We start from the raw sequence: 16,739 nt of genomic DNA on the forward strand, positions 1-16,739 counted from the left end.
AATGCCATATGCTATCTCTCCTTGCTTCCTTCTGAACTTACCCATTCCCAAACCTTGTGTAAATACCCCTTCTCCTTATACATTGTGAGCTCTTTTGGGCTTTTGGCCCCTTCACCTCTTGTAATGGTTATTGATTGCTTTGTATGTAATTCTGTATTTTCAGCGTATAAACCCATGTATTGTACTGCGGAATATGTTGGAGCTTTATAAATACATGTTAATAATAATGATAATAATAATAATAATAGAAACCAGTAACATCAGGTCCTGGGAATCCCATGACATGGTAGTCTCAAAAGTGTAAGTATGGTATATCTACAGCTATACAAATTTTGAAGCTATTATTATACTTTATTATATAGTGTCAAAATATTTGCAACAGTGAAGCTTACAGTCTAAGGTCCCTAACACATTCACACACAGTGGTCCATTTAAGTAATAGCTAATATAACCTGTCTGTATGTATTTGGAATGTATGAGGAAATTGGAGTAACCAAAGGAAAACCATTCAAGCATACATTAGATCAACCCACTGCATGCAACTTGTTTAACCATTGCACAACCATACTTCATTACTATTAATGATTACTATATGATTCAATACTTATACTCTTGTTGACAATACTGAATACTAAGGCACAGTGGTGCAGTGGGTAGAATTGATGCATTGTTACACTGGGGTCATAGAATTAATTCCAGCCATGGCATTATTGTTAGGGAAATCGTATGTTCGACATGTGTGTGCGCAGGTAAATGTTTCACCACAATCAAACTATACCCCAAAAACATTAAATTAATTAGATCCTAGTATATTTAACCATTAGGTGTATGTGATAGGATTTTACTGGGCTCCACTGGGGCACGAACTGATGTGAATGATATATTGTATATATCTATATAAATAAAGGATATTAACTATAAAATAGATGAACGTTACTATTGGTGAAAGTGAAATCTTCCTATCTCAGATGAGAAATATTCCATGATTCTGTGTTGCTGCCCCCTAGTGTTTGAGCGATCATCTTGCATTCTACTTAGCATAGAATGACCTATTAAAGATTTGCTTCTGAAGGGTGAAGACACACAGAGCTACTAGTAGCAGCTACGTGTCACGACTACAAAAATAGACAATGATCATTTGCTAATTGTCTCTACATGTGTTTTACCAGAGGCAATTCTTAGTATTGTCTATGGCAGTGTATTTTCTGGCATTTTGTTAGCACAATTAGCTATTACTAGTCGCTCGGTGTGTCTTCACCCTAAAACCTATTGCAGACATTGGTTAACAGCATGCCTTACTTGCATAGGTTGTGTGCAGTTAGCTTGAGAACTGTTGTTTAATGCCCCCCCATGATACTGTGTCCCCTTGGGCACCTGGCAGTGTCTTTATAAAAAGGTTACCAAGCTAATGGAAGGCCTTTGCAAGTAGAGAAAGCTACTGGGAAAAGATAAACAATGGCACAAGTCCATGTAGACTCTATAAATTCAGTTAGTGGAGCCCTGGACCCCAGCAGAAATATAATTAAAAATGTATTAGTATGTTTCCATTATCTGAATGCTGTGATAGTAAAATAGAATGTTTAGTGGCCCATAAAATTAAGAGCTGGTTAATAACTGCAGCTTAATCACTCAAGCTCTTTGCTCTTTAACCATTGCCAAAGGGTATAGTGGATATTCCAGAACATTTATCCCCTGAAGCAATGTTTTACGTGTGTCTCCTTTTAGGTAGCAATGTACTTCATTTCTGTTAGCCAAAATATATATATTATTAAATATATTATTTCTTTACCACCTTCTAGAACAAGATTATTTTTGCATCCTTTGAGAGAGAAAGAGAGAGAATTAGGCAATATAAAACAAATTGGCTCCCATGCAGACAAAATAAAGTTCCAGCTGAGGAGGTTGATTGTTATTTCAGTCTGTGGGAGCTTTTGCTAGGAAAGAAAAACAAATCAGGGATTCTTAAAACAAATCGTATTCACTGTTGTGTTGCATTCTAAGGGCAGAGACGGACGAGAAGATTCGGGGAGATTTAGTCTCCCGGCGACAAATCGCATCTTCTTTGTGCGATTAATCTCCCCGAACTGCTTTCTGAGGAAACTTTGGGCGACTTCGGAAAACAAAGCACTCCAAGTGCCATCCCGCCATCGATTTAGATTCTAGCCAGCGGGGAGGCAGTTTGGGAAGTTTAGTCGCCCGAAGAAGAGGCGATTTGTCGACAGGCGACTAATCTTCATGAATCTCCACTTCTGCCCTTAATGTTCAGGCTGTTTCTACCTAAGTCACCTTTAACCTGTGGTATGACAACCTCATATCAGCCTTCCGGACCAGCAGGTGAGTAAGAGCATTGTTGGCAGGCAGACTTTGCAATAGGGAGAAATGCAGCAGGCTGGTTTGTAAGCCTATATGAATAATAATCAGATGCTTTAGACTACATCTAGAAGAGCAGGGAGAAAGTTAAGGGTGAAAGAAGTGAATAGTTACAGCTCAAATTATCTATCAAAATCTCAGAACACTGCTACTGGCAATACGACTTGAACCATGAAAAACTTTTTTTAGGGAATGGATTCCATCCAACCTCTGCCACCTCAGCTCGACTTGCACTGTTCACAAGGGGCAGGAGCAAGTAGGTAACCCCCCTCTCATCCCCTAACTGAATGGTGCAAATATTAGAGAGCGAATCTATAGTATAATAGTGAGTTCAGGTATATATGTATATTTATGGTACCGGTTAAATGGTGTCTATTCTTCAACAGCTACACTCAGCTATAATTAGACTTTTGTGTGCTGTAATAGTTAAAACAAAGGTAAGATGCCCTACGGTACCCTCCAACTGCGTTTTTGCTGAATCAGTAAATAATGTTCATAATATTGCACATAATAGTTTTTGTCATCTGTAAACTAATAATGGGACTTTAAAGTGGTGAATGAGCTGGGAACCATACAGCAGACCCGACAATCCAGACCCCCCCCCTCAGTGATTGTAGGGTCTGCTTATCTTGATGTGTCTCTGCTGCACAATGGTTTTATCTGTGTGTGGATTTGAATTTATAGCTTTCTCTTTGTATGCAGATATTATGCAAAGTAAACTACTTTCCTTAACAAATGGTCATACCCTTTTCTCTTGCAAATTACAGACAACGTATTCCCCATTTTTCATAAGCCAGACTCCCAAACATCAGGAATTCAGTTAACTATAGCACATACTGGCTCCCAGGTTTAGTGATGCATAAAACAACACTATGCTTCTTTCTTTGCCTGCATGCTGATGAGTACTGCAGAACCAGTGCTGCAGTGTGAGAAGCTTGGAATGCAAGTTTAGGAATATGGGGATACTTTGACCCCTGTAGTGCTTTTACCTATTACCACATCTCATAGCAAAACATATTGTGCTCAGGGCAAAACTTATTGTGCCCTGAATTCAGGGGCGTAACTATAGAGGAAACAGACCCTGTGGCTGCTGGGGGACCCAGGAGGTCACACAAGGCACTAATCAATAAACATTTTCAGTAAATATTGGTAATACAAGTCAACCTGTAAATATTTTGGGGGCCTGAAAATAATTTGCTGTGGGTCCCATTAATATCTATTTACACCACATGTTTGTTTCTCTATGTGCACCACAGTTTTTGGTGTGTGCTGGCCTCCCAGCCAGCACTGTGTTTATAAAAAAAAACCATTGCTAATAGGACAAGAGAGGAGGGGGAGGTACTTATTTTTTTTTCCCTGTTGGTTTCATTTTTTGCCCACCACTTTCTGGGAAGAACACTGCAGACCTGTTGGGAGAGGGCTGCATAAATGGCCTAATGCTGTCTTCATCTATGGGGCAATAGATATCTGGCAATAGATATCAATGCTGTTTTTTGCCTCTTAAGAAGGACAGTCTGTGCCAGTCCAGACACCCTTCTCTTATCACGGGTCATTTTTCACTGATTTGTATCAGCATGCCTGTTCCTTCTGCACAGTTGGAGGACCTGAATGCTATCATCTTATGCGATGCTCATTTTGCATTTATTGTTTTTTAGTTTTTCAGCTCAGGCCTGGCTGCCAGCAGGTTTATAACCTCTTCCATCCAGCAGACCCATCTGCCTCTCGAGTGGAACCCCTCTTGGAGAAGAAATTTCATTTGCTGCCCCCTTTCAATGTCCCTCGGTATCAAAGGTTCCCATTGGGTGATGGAAACTCTGCCGTGTTGGGTAAGTGTTTCTTGCCTTGTGGTCTGTCATTTTAAATTAAAATTCAGAAATGTACTTAAACTTCCCTGTGGAAGTGCCTTTCAGAGATTCAGATTACCTGATTAGTTTCTCTTGAAAGTCAGAAAAAGTATGTCTAGTACATTGGACATGCTCAGCCCCAGTTAGGATTTCTACTCATTAATCCTATAAAACCTTTACCTCAGGACATTTTGGAAATGCTTTCTCTGGAGAAAGAGCACTTTAATCTACTAAGCTTTGGATTTAGAATCTTATTGTAACATTTCAATATTTCTCTGCTGTACTCTGATCTTAGAGTTTAATTCATTTCTAATCACATTCAGCCAGACTTACGCTTGGTAATGCAAATGTCTGGACATTTTGCTCAAATGTCTTTTTCATGTTTAATCTATTGTTCGTATATAGTGATGGGCGAATTTGGGGCGTTTCTCTTTGGCGAAAAATTCGCAAATTTCCCGAAATTCTCGAAATGGCACCGGCGTCTCGTTTTTGACGCCGGTGTCCGTTTTTGCTGCCATCGTTCGCGGGCGAAAATGCCCATTTCCATTTTTTTCACGCTGGCGAATTTCCACTGCGGTTTCACGAATTTATTCGCTGGGGGCGAATCGCGGGAATTCGCCGCAAGTTCACGCCTGGTGAATAAATTCGCCCATCACTATTCGTATAGCCTTCATAAAAGAGTACCATGATTTGCACCACATAGATATATTTTATATTGCCATTAATTTTTTTTTTATTTTTTTTACAAAGAACAAGACCAAAATAAAATTCTAATTAGTGGGACCACCATCTGGATAAAATTACAGGCTTTCCAATCTCACTGGGCTCTTTTTTTTGGGGAAGAATTTCTTTACAGCGGAATTAGTCTGAAAGCTTGTAATTATAACTATACTATGGGCCAATGAAAATGATTATGTATATCAATATACAATTCAACTGATCTGATTATATGTCAGTTTTGTTTTTTAAATTCTGTTTTAACATTAGGTGATCCAGACTAGACCCCAGTATATGCAATTGAACTTAATCTGGGATTTCAGTAGTGTCTTATTTAAAAGTCAGTAGGAACATTGAACCCAGCAGCTAAAAAGAACTTTCTGCTGTCATTTTCAGACCGTATTTCCCCTTTGATATTCAGTCAGTCATGATAAGGCTATGCCTATTCCCATTGTTTTCATTAGTAGCGTTACTTGTCATTAAGTAACACCACATGAGTTCCTCACATTACACAGAACACTAATTATGGCACATTAGTCTTTAAATCTCTTAGGTATTTGGTAGATACAAGTGTAAGCATTTAGATCTAAATGTGACACATATAATTAAGGGTATACATTTACATTCTATAGGTTTTCTCAACATCTTAATCTCACATGTGATATTTTATACGCAAGGTGATAATGAGGTTAGCAGTGAATAAGGTCTAGATATTTGTTCCCATTATATTTTTCATCGTTTTCATGGTTTGAGGATAAAGAGTCCTGACTGAATGTTTGTTCTTTGTTGCATTAGTCTTGCTACATGTCTGTAGTGTTTTGTCCTTTTGTTTCCCTCTCATCCACGTCCAGTCGAAGCTATACAGAACAATCCCATCCTTCTCATGGAAGGCAGCCCGGCGGTTGCTCTCCAGCATCAAGATGGCTTCATGGAAACCAGTATCCCTGTTCCTGTGCTAAGCTGCCAAGACACTTCCAGTAAACATGCCACTTGTGTTGACTATGTGTATGCCTTTCCTTTTGTCTTTGTTTCTGCGCACCAAGATCTGGTGTAATATCCCTCTTGCTGAACCAAAAGTTTTTCTTTGAAGAATAAACAAATGAACAAAATTGCAGAGACCTGACTCAAGACAGGAAATGTAACCTCTTCACACCTGGAACTCTAAACCCATCTACCAAGAAGACTGTGGGGGTTATTTATCAACACTGGGCAAATTTGCCCATGGGCAGTAACCCATGGCGACCAATCAGATTGCTGCATTCATTGTTCTACTTGAAGCTGGCTTTAAAAAGCTAACCATTGATTGGTTGCTATAGGTAACTGCCCATGGGCAAATTTGCCTTGTGTTGATAAATGAGCCCCTGTGACTTGGCTAGACCCTGATATGGTCTGCAATGATTGAAGCTCTGCTATTTAAATATTATATGTTTCTCTTTAATTTTACAATTGAATTTGCAGTGAAAATCCGAGAAAAGCTTTTGATTCCAGCAAGTTCATTTGAAATTGAATTTTTTTTTTGATATATGTTATTTACCTGTGTTGTGTTGTGGTTCCTGCATGGCTTTCTACATCTCACCCGCCATCTAAAATGTGAATACGTTAGGAAAGAATGCGATTCATTGATGATCATTTACTCTAGGGTTCCAGAGCTTTGGAAAGGTGATTGGTGAAAATTACACACACACACACATATATATATATATATATATATATATATATATATATATATATATATATATATACACTATATACTATAGCTATATACTTTAGAATGTACCAACTCTGACAGAAGAAAATTATTTGTGCCCAAAACATAACCCCCCAAATTGGTAGTGAAGATTTATACATAGTGTATTTCTCAGTATGGTCAACTTTGCTGCTCATAAAAGTATATACGAGGCATCACTTTAATGCATAATTTTGCAAGTATACAGTGCTGTTAACGCAGACATTTTCCCCATATCAATCACAAGCTTCTTAATTAAATTAGGTTATTCTTTGTGTTGTTGCACGTTCCAAAAAGAGCATTGAGTTGTAGTTCATTGAGCTGATCACTAGTAGACTGAGACAATAGTGTCTTGGTAGCTGGCAACATTATTTCATCGCCCTTATTGGTGCTCAACTTTATGATGATTTTAAATGTTGTTCTTACTAATGAAAGGGTCATATTGGTACAAAAGGGTCATATTGGTACCAAATTGTAAGTGGTGGGGATTTCTCAGCAAAGGGGAAAATGTACATTGCAGCATATTTGCTCAGCAAAGCTGTTACAGGTTCCCTTTACCTATTAAGAGCCACTCTGGAGTACAGAACATGCCCCACCATAATCTGAATCAATGGGCAAGGTGGCCACATATAACTGTCTGTTTTATATGAACCTAAGAGGGCATTAAATAGGAAAATAAATGAAAGAACATATAGTGATCCCAGTAGACTACTTCTAGTGGAGAAGAGGCAGCGTGGTTATCACTAAGAAATTCTGCTTCAGGTGGCAGAATGATCTGAACTGGGCTTGAGGATGTGAATCATGTTTATGGTAACAAAAAGCTGCAGACTTCTAGTGCAAGGTAAAACATCCAGGCATACTGACTCCATAGGACTATTAAAAATGATGAGAAATAGTTTCTTACTCCATATATATATTTTTCCCATGAAATAGTGTTGCTGTGCAAATGCAGCTCTTGGCTTGTGTTTTTCCATGAGCATTAAATGCATTGTTTAAAATGATAATATATTTCTTTTGAACCAGCTTTATTTACAAACCATGAATCAAACATAATGTAGTGCAGCATTTAATTGGTTGTATTTTATTTTCCAGTTAACTACATTCTCAGCCGATCCATAATATTGTCTACCAAATACATGATTTTAGGATCCTTCAAAACATATTGTTCCTAACCAGAATTCTAACTGAAGTACAGTAGCAAGTTTCAGCTGTTTCCATATTGTTTTTTCCAAACATCTCGGAGGACTACATCCAGCCCACGGACCTATAGTTGGACAGCCCTAATTTAAGCAATGCTTTATACATTTATGTCAGCTTTTCTAAACTGCATTTCATGAGGAAAAGCAGATTCCATTGGAGTATAATGTATAAATGCATCGCTAGTTGGGAGGGGCAAAAGATTTTGTTTAAAAAACATTTTTGTAGCAGGTGAAAAACATTCTTTCCTCTGGCAGAAACATACAAGTCAACCAAGATTAATGCCTTTACGGCGATATAGTAAGGAAGTGTTCGAAAAATACAATATATTCTGGAAAATGGGTTATTTGTCACTGACCATGTATTTTAAGTGATAAAAAGTGATCCCATAGGACCATACTTGTTGGTTCTATAACAATGTAATTTTCATAAATCGAGCGGGAAAGCAGGTTGTGTGCAGGTACTATTGGGCAGTTATGTGGGTTCACATAGAGGGTACAGATGAAGACGTGTCTGATGTACAACTGGCTTCCTACGGAGCTGGTTCACTGCACTTGTCCCTGACAAACCTACATACCAACGCAAATCCTTTAGTTCTTACTATTAGAACTATTGCAACAGAATTGACACAGTGCTGAGTGGGACTAATAAAATGAAAGGAATACTTTCACCTTTAGCTCTGCTTTGCACCTGCTTAGTTATTTTCCTGACAGTCAAAAAGTAATATGGTGCACTTTATTTTGTAAAAAACAATCCGTCTTCTCAGTCAATCAGTCACGTTTCTGCAGACCTTCAAACCAATAAAACAAGGAGCTTACAGGGTGCCAGAGAAACCAGGCTTACTACATTGTGCAGCATCACTCTTCTTGCCTGAATGGTGTGCTCATACAACTTAGTATAATCAGCATTGGTTCAATGTAAGACAAATCACTATCATATGATAAATATATTATCTGTACATTCTAACTGGTTCATACAATTACATGTCCTGCTGTTCCAATTATATATATAATTCAGTCATTATATATATATATGAATATAAATATTTGACCACTCCTCATATGGGACTAACAGGTGGAGCCACTGTTTTCATTACTGTTCCTGTTTGTGCTTTTCTTGAGGTCTAGAATGAAATATACAGCTGAGAGTTGGTATTTCATTTGCACGTGTTTGTAGTGGGTTTGAGATGACAATGAAGTACAAGTACTGTTTTCCTGAAACAATACATCTGATCTGTCTCTCTCTTACATCTTCATCCTTCCTGATGCCTTGATGTTTTCTTGTCTTGTTTTGGTCAAAATTTTTTAATTTTTGTTTTCCCCCCCTGTTCTGTTTTGTTTTTGTTTTGTTTGTTTTTTTTGGTTTCATAGCGGATGTTGTTCAATTTCATGGTGCAGTCTTCGTGGAAAATGCCTCCCCTTCTTCCCCTATAACAGCCCCCCACTTCAGGGGATACCGGAGAGCAAGTGAAATCAGCATTGCAAGTCAGGTCTCTGGAATGGCAGACAGTTACACGGCCTCAAACATAGCCAACAGTAAGTGCTTTATGATTAAGGATTCCAGGAAGGTGGCTGTTACAGATGATGCATTTACCTAAGGCCCTGGGAATTAATTTGGCAAATGGTAATTTGTCATACTTCTCGGGAGTGAAATGGCTAATACAGTACTTCCATATAAGCGTTGTTCCACAACTTCCAGATCATTTCTGTGCAGCTATTTCCACATATAGACCAGAAAACAATTGCTAGAAGGCTTCCACTCCAAAAACTCAATAAATAAATAAACATGAGGTGCTAATCCCAAGGAGGCGGCCCATCAGAAGTCTCCAATATAATAATGCACAAAGAAAGAAAAATGATTGCACACTCTTAAGGAAAACAAAAACTTTTATTTGCCAGTTACAACATATGGCAACTGCACGTTGCCCTACGCGTTTCGACCAACACAGACAGGTCTTCATCAGGGGAAAAAAAGCCTTTTTTGTATTTTTTTCCCCTGATGAAGACCTGTGTTGGTCAAAATGCATAGGGTAACATGCAGTTGCCATATGTTGTAACTGGCAAATACAATTTTTTGTTTTTCCTTAAGAGTGTGCAATCCTTTTTCTTTCTATGTCCACATATAGGGACATAACCAAGGGGACTGACTTGAAGTGACAGATGCCGGTAATGCCACGGATTACTCTCTTTTATAGTCAGTGTGAATCTCTAGGAAACACTTATATGCCCAAATGCTTATATTTAAATTTTAGGAAGATTATTTCATATGCTGTACTGCAGTGATTCCCATTAACAATAAAGAAAAGTGTTGTTTGATAATTCCCTTTTGTCAAGGAAGTTAAACCCCTTGTGACATAGAGGGGAATGTAATAAAAGTCGCAAAGAGCAAAACAATTCGCACCAATAAGACTAAAAATCCACATCTCGCAATGTAATATTGTTCCTTAAACTGTTATTGCATTGCGAATTTTAATTGCGCATTGCAAATTTTAATTGCGCACTCATAAGAAGTGCTTGAAGGTGTCGAAATCTTTTGGAGCAAACATAATGACTTTTTCAGTAAGAAGTTTTATTACATTGACTGCGCATTGGCGCAAACTATAAAATTCGCAAATGGTCTTTCACTGTCGGAAGTTGTCGCTAAACAGTTTCCGGGCTCGCAAAAGCTATATTAAATTCGCACAAAGCAAAATTTGTTTGCGCTAAGGCATAACTTTTCGCATTGCGAATAGTTTTTCCGTTAGCGATTTTTATTACATTCCCCCGATAGGGTACTGATTTTATTTGCTAGACATGGTAGGTTTCCCTGGGCTAAGTTTCCTTGGCTTTAAAGGAGAACTAAAGCCTAACTTGAAATGTATAGGGAAGATCTGTGCTTTCAAAGATGCCCCAGTAGCTCCCCATCTTCTATTCTACTGATTCACTGCACATGCTCTGTGCTGCTGTCGCTTACTGAGCTTATGGACCCACTCACAATATACACTACACATAGAATATAAATATCACAATATAAGGCTGATTAGTAATTAATACAGATAATTACTGCATGGCACAACAGAAATCAGTGCAACTAGCATCAACGTCAGCCTTGTAGCATCAGCTTATATTTCTGCTTGATAATTTGTGACAACCCCTAAGCTTACTTTCTCAACAGCTGCTCAGAGCCCACTGAGCGTGAGTGTCACGGACACTTTCCAAGACGGTGACCCCCTGTGACAAGTTAGAAGTCCTGGATCATTGCTGCTATTGACAAGCTGAAACTTTAGGCTGGTGCAATAAGTTCAGTTATGTAAAATATTGAAATCTTAACCATATTCATTTTCAGGGGTTAGTTCTCCTTTAAAGCTAAGACTTTGGCAAATATACATATGGCCTGAGCTACTCAAATATCATGAGTTTCCCTTTTGATTCTTAGTTCCAGAGTTTACATGTCAGTATGTCAGTCATGTCCCGCCTAGTTGATTGAGTGTTTTACCACAGTGACAAAAAGGCCAAATAATACCCTTTATATGAACTATACTCTGTATAGTAGATAGTGAAGTGAACCACAATAAATGTGTGTGGTAACATTTCACTTTTTAAAGAACATTCTAGCTACAGTATGTGACAATTGAATAAAACTTGGCAACCAGTTAATTTTGTAAAACACATTTCACATCAGTGCAGATATCAACATGTATATGAATAAGAGCAATTATAGACTGTGCTGAGCATAAAAATGAAGTAACGTAGAGACACCATTTCATTTTTGCAATGTTGTTTGTTGCATTATTCTTTTCTTAAACTGCTGATTATTCTTATTCAGTTAAGGCAGAGTACACCTCATTTATTCCATTCATGTTCTTTGTTACACCAACACCATGTTAGGATGGCTACTTAGGCTTCATAGCATCTCCAGACATGTTTCTGCTCCATTCTATCACTCAATGTGACTGGAGAGATAGAACTGAGCAGTGAAGTGTCAGAAGATGCTACAGCATTAGTAAATTAAGCTTTTGCCAAGATATTTAGCAGAACAATTATTTTTTGAGTCCTGGTATTATCTATTTTGTTTTATCAGCCTCCAAACCTTTCGGGTGTTGGCACCCAGATTCCTGCTCACTGTGGGCTGCTGCCAGAAGGCAGGTTGCACATTCAAACAAAATGAAATCATGTAATCTGCTATAAACCTGTCCTGAGTGAGCAGCTGTTCCCTTACATGTTTTCATTTGCATATTGTTTTTACAGGTTTTTACTTTATTTCCCTTTTTGACTAGCAACTGTTGCTGCTTCCCACAGATCTATATGAATATGCAAAATGTATGCCAGATGGTACGATAGTGCAGGCTACCAGACTGCACAGAACTCTTTTAAAGTATAAATCTACTTTAAGGGGCAGATTTATCAGGGGTCGAATTTCGAAGTACAAGAAACTTCGAAATTCGACCATCGAATTAAAAAACGTTGAATATCGAATTCGACGTTTTTTCAGCAAGTTTGGCAATCCTGTGGTCGAATAAAAATTGTTTGATCGAACGATTAAATCGTTCAAATCGAATTAGGGACGCACCAAATCCACTTTTTTGGATTCTGCCGAACCCCCGAACCCTTTGCGAAAGAATTGGCTGAATCCGAACCCTAATTTGCATATGAATATGCAAATTATGAGTGGGAAGGGGAAAACATTTTTTACTTCCTTGTTTTTTGACAAAAAGTCACGTGATTTCCCTCCCCACCACTAATTTACATATGCAAATTAGGATTCGGATTAGGTTCGGCCAGGTAGAAGGATTCGGTGCATCCCAAAATCGAATTATTCTAAAGACTTTAGCGTACGATCGAAGGATTTTTATTCGATGTGTAAAGACTTAGAAAAATGTTGTAGAAGGTCCCATATGCTAACATAGCACTTCGGCAGGTTTAATTTGGCAAAGTATTGAAGTCGAAGTTTTTTTAAAGAGACAGTACTTAGATTATCGAATGGTCGAATATTCGAACAATTTTTACTTTGAATTGAAGTCGAAGTAAATTCAAAGTCGTAGTATACTATTCGATGGTCGAAGTATCCAAAAAATTACTTTGAATTCCACATTTTTTTACTATTTTTACGAAAATTCCCTCGAATTCACTTCGACCCTTGATAAATCTGCCCCTAAGTGAACTTTGAGTATCTTATAGTATGTCCTATTCTTAGCAACTTTGGAATTGGTCTTCTCCTCCTCACTGACCCTGGCATAAAAAAAACAAACAGTGGTGTCACTGTTGTTCTTTACATCTCCTGTACTTGGCATTTAGGATAGCTGATGAATTAAGTGTAGCACAAGGATGGTTCTGAGCCAGAATAGATAGGGCATTTGATCTGTGTCCTCTAACTTGGAGGAGGTCCTGTTATTAGAAACTTGCTAAGTAAAACGACTTTATTACTGTATAATTATCATTGTGTAATAACTTATAGATGCTCTGCTCGTGGCCAGGTGCACTTTTTTAGGTACAGGATTCCTACTGCACTCTATGTACATATAGGCACCTTGCACCTGGGATATTGGGCTAGGGTTGTGCAAATGTCCAGCCAATGTATCTCCCCCTAAATGGTAAGTGCACTGAATTCACTTTACAGTGCAAACTTAACACCAGGTAGCAGTGTCATAATGCTGAAATTATGGGAAAGATATACACAGAATATTCCTGTTGCTACATGAGAGCACAGGAAATACCCTTCATGTAATATTATAGGAAAATGTATTTTATTTTGCATGGTTTGTGCTTTTAACTGGTGTGTTTGCTTTGTTCCTATAGAAACAAAAAATGATCTTAATAATTCCAGAAAGTTAAGTCTCCTTTCCCAGCTTGCTCTCCCCTACCAATCCCAAATAATACCAGGTACCCCACCAAACCATAGACAGTACCATTCTGAACAGAGTAACATAGGAAGAACAGTAGAGATGGGGGATTGGAGGCACAAGATAAATCCAGGCATCCGACCCTCGGACATCTCCAGAGGTATTCCAGATAGTCTCCTCTGCCAGATAGTGTCCCAACAGGGATCTCTCCTACAGTGAGCTTTACTTCTACCTAACAGATTTCTTCTTCTGGGTTCTGTAGGCAGCAACTGGACTAAAAATTATTAACACTCTGCATTCTGTTTTCTTGAAGAGGCTCTTGATGAAGAGTTTAAGCTGCATGGTAACCTATTCATATGACATATAAATACAGATTCCAGGCCTAAAGAAATATAATTTTCCATTTAGGCACAATGACAGGTTCTGTCCCATCTATGCACAGTTGCCATCCTCTTTTTATAATATGTTTAGTAAATATAATATAAATATAATGTTTATTAAATATGATATACTGTATTTAATAAACAGTGCCCATGCCTTGCCTTACACAGTCCTGCACCTCTCAAATTTGAATGGTAATTGAGTTCTGTGGCTCCTAGCTGTATGGGGGCATAAGCACATTCAAGGAAGAGTAACACCAAAAATGAAAGAGATGAAAATATAATTTACTGTGGCCCTGCACTATAACTGGTGTGTTTGCTTCAGTTTACTATAGTTTATATAAACACGCTGCTGTGTAGCCATGAGGTCAGCCATTCAAAGCTAAAAAAGGAGAAAAGGCACAGCACAGATACACAACAGATAAGCTCTGATTAGTATAGGTATGGGATCCGTTATCCGGAAACCTGTTATCCAGAAAGCTCTGCATTATAGTCTCCCATAGACTCCATATTATCCAAATAATCCAAATCTTTAAAAATTATTTCCTTGTTCTCTGTAATAATGAAACAGTACCTTGTACCTGATCCAAACTAAGATATAAGTAATCCTCAATGGAAGTAAAATCAGCCTATTGAGTTTATTTAATGTTTACACAATTTTCTACTATACATATATTTTCATACAGAAAGATCCGTCATCCGGAAAACCCCAGGTCCCAAGCATTCTGGAAAACAGGTCCCAAACCTGTATTCAATGGGATTCTTCAGAACTTATCTGTTATCTACTGTGTATTCTGTGCTTGAATGGCTTCCCCATGTCTACACAGCAGCTTGTTTACATAAACTATAGTTGTATTTCTATAGCAAACACACCAGTTTTACCAGTGGAAGGCAACAGTAAATTATATTGTCATTCCTTAAAACCACTTACATTTCTGGCATTATTGCTCCTTTAAAGGACCAGTGTTTTTTCATCTCTTTTTTTCTTTCCCTATATGTATTGCTAATGGAAATATTAAAAGATGAATATATATTGTATGTATTTAGTTGCCTTTTCCAGATTTTGTGAAGGTATTGAGAAATCACCTTGCCATTTAGCCTTCCTTATGCAGCCATTGTGTCACTAGCAGACTGGCCACATATCACTTATCATTTCCCACAGGACTTATGTAGTTGAAAGGGCATTGTAAATTGCCCATTTTCATGCCAGAATTAACCGTCTAGTTTTATAGGTATTCCTCTGTACTAAGAACAATTCTACTGGAAAATATGAGGTCATAGTTACCCTTATAGAGACTAGAGATGTTGTTAACACAGTTATCTGTGTGAACTAGACCTAAAACCTTTAGATACTAGAAATAAGTGCTTCATTTCTACTTAATGATAGAATAAAAGGTATGGGCTCTTATAGGAATTGTACAGTGTAAAAATAAAAACTGGGTAAATAGGTAGGCTGTGCAAAATAAAAAATGTTTCTAATATAGTTAGTTAGCCAAAAATGTAATGTATAAAGGCTGGAGTGATTTGATGTATAACATGTCAGTCAGAACACTACTTCCTGCTTTTCGGCTCTCTTGGTTTACACTGACTGGTTACCCTGGCTACCAGGCAGTAACCAATCAGAGACTTGAGGGGGGGCCACATGGGTCATATCTGTTGCTTTTGAATCTGAGCTGAATGCTGAGGATCAATTACAAACTCACTGAACACAAATGTCCCATGTGGCCCCCCTTCAAGTCGCTGACTAACTCAGAGTTATAGAGCTGAAAAGCAGGAAGTTGGATTCCGGCTGTTTTATTAGACATCTGTTCACTCCAGCCTTTATACATTACATTTTTGGCTAACTAACTATATTAGAAACATTTTTTATTTTGCACAGCCTATCTATTTACACTGTTTTTATTTTCACACTGAATTGTTCCTTTAAAGCACAAGAGAAATGTTGATTTTGTTTTTCAAACACCTATAAAACTATGCACATCAAAGTGCACCTGCACAAATTCGCGACTGGCAAATTTATTCGGCCATCACTATTCTTGACGTTTTTATTATGTATACTGTATATGAAAATATAACATGAGAATGTTCTGAAAACATAATTATCCAATTCCCCACTATCTTTCTGTATGTAGTAGAACAAAATGCAGCCCATACAGTTGGACTCTTCTTCAGAACAAATAACTTATATGTTTGTTGTTTTTGCCTTTCAAATAAGTCATACCATGTCTTAAAAACGAGTTATTGTCCTATAACCTGCATGTAATCATATTGAATATGGTTATTCTACTTTATTATGGAATGGAATGTACTAAAATCAAAGCATTCGTGAATTAAATGAAAGAGGTAGTCCTTCTAGAGGGCAAAGTAAAATAAGTTTCAGTGTATAAAGGTACCTTGTCTTTTGTCTTTATGAAATGTGTTCTTATTCTGTGTGCTAAATGCTTTATAAAGAATAGGGTGGCCTTAAAATGTCACTGAATTTGAGTTCTAGCAGTGAACTACTTCGTTAGAGAAGCATGCCTACCAATCCTTTCTGCTAATCCACTGAGCCATGTAATCGCTGAGGCCTCGCTACTATTGCCATCACAAGAACTGCATGAATACCTCAAAATGACAAAACTTTTTCAATGCTCAGGGCTGGGAAGCTATTGCTGTAGAGGGGTGCATTGCTTCGGTATACCTTTTTA

At 37.8% G+C, this 16,739-nt stretch overlaps 1 protein-coding gene across 8 annotated transcripts in view; it reads left to right on the top strand.

Annotated features, from left to right (window-relative positions):
- Positions 1 to 16,739, top strand: part of pitpnm2.S (phosphatidylinositol transfer protein membrane associated 2 S homeolog) — a 155,835-nt gene that overhangs the window by 127,790 nt on the left and 11,306 nt on the right. For 4 of the 8 annotated variants that reach the window (XM_041580360.1, XM_041580353.1, XM_041580354.1 and 1 more), the window contains 4 exons: positions 4,026 to 4,196; positions 5,783 to 5,908; positions 9,225 to 9,389; positions 13,629 to 13,832. In XM_041580360.1, the coding sequence (XP_041436294.1) occupies positions 4,026 to 4,196; positions 5,783 to 5,908; positions 9,225 to 9,389; positions 13,629 to 13,832 (666 nt within the window). The remainder of the gene's footprint in view (positions 1 to 4,025; positions 4,197 to 5,782; positions 5,909 to 9,224; positions 9,390 to 13,628; positions 13,833 to 16,739) is intronic. The other 4 variants (XM_041580356.1, XM_041580357.1, XM_041580358.1 and 1 more) reach the window with 4 other exon arrangements.

Source organism: Xenopus laevis, chromosome 1S (genome assembly GCF_017654675.1).
Source record: "Xenopus laevis strain J_2021 chromosome 1S, Xenopus_laevis_v10.1, whole genome shotgun sequence".
Taxonomy (NCBI): Eukaryota; Metazoa; Chordata; class Amphibia; order Anura; family Pipidae; genus Xenopus; species Xenopus laevis.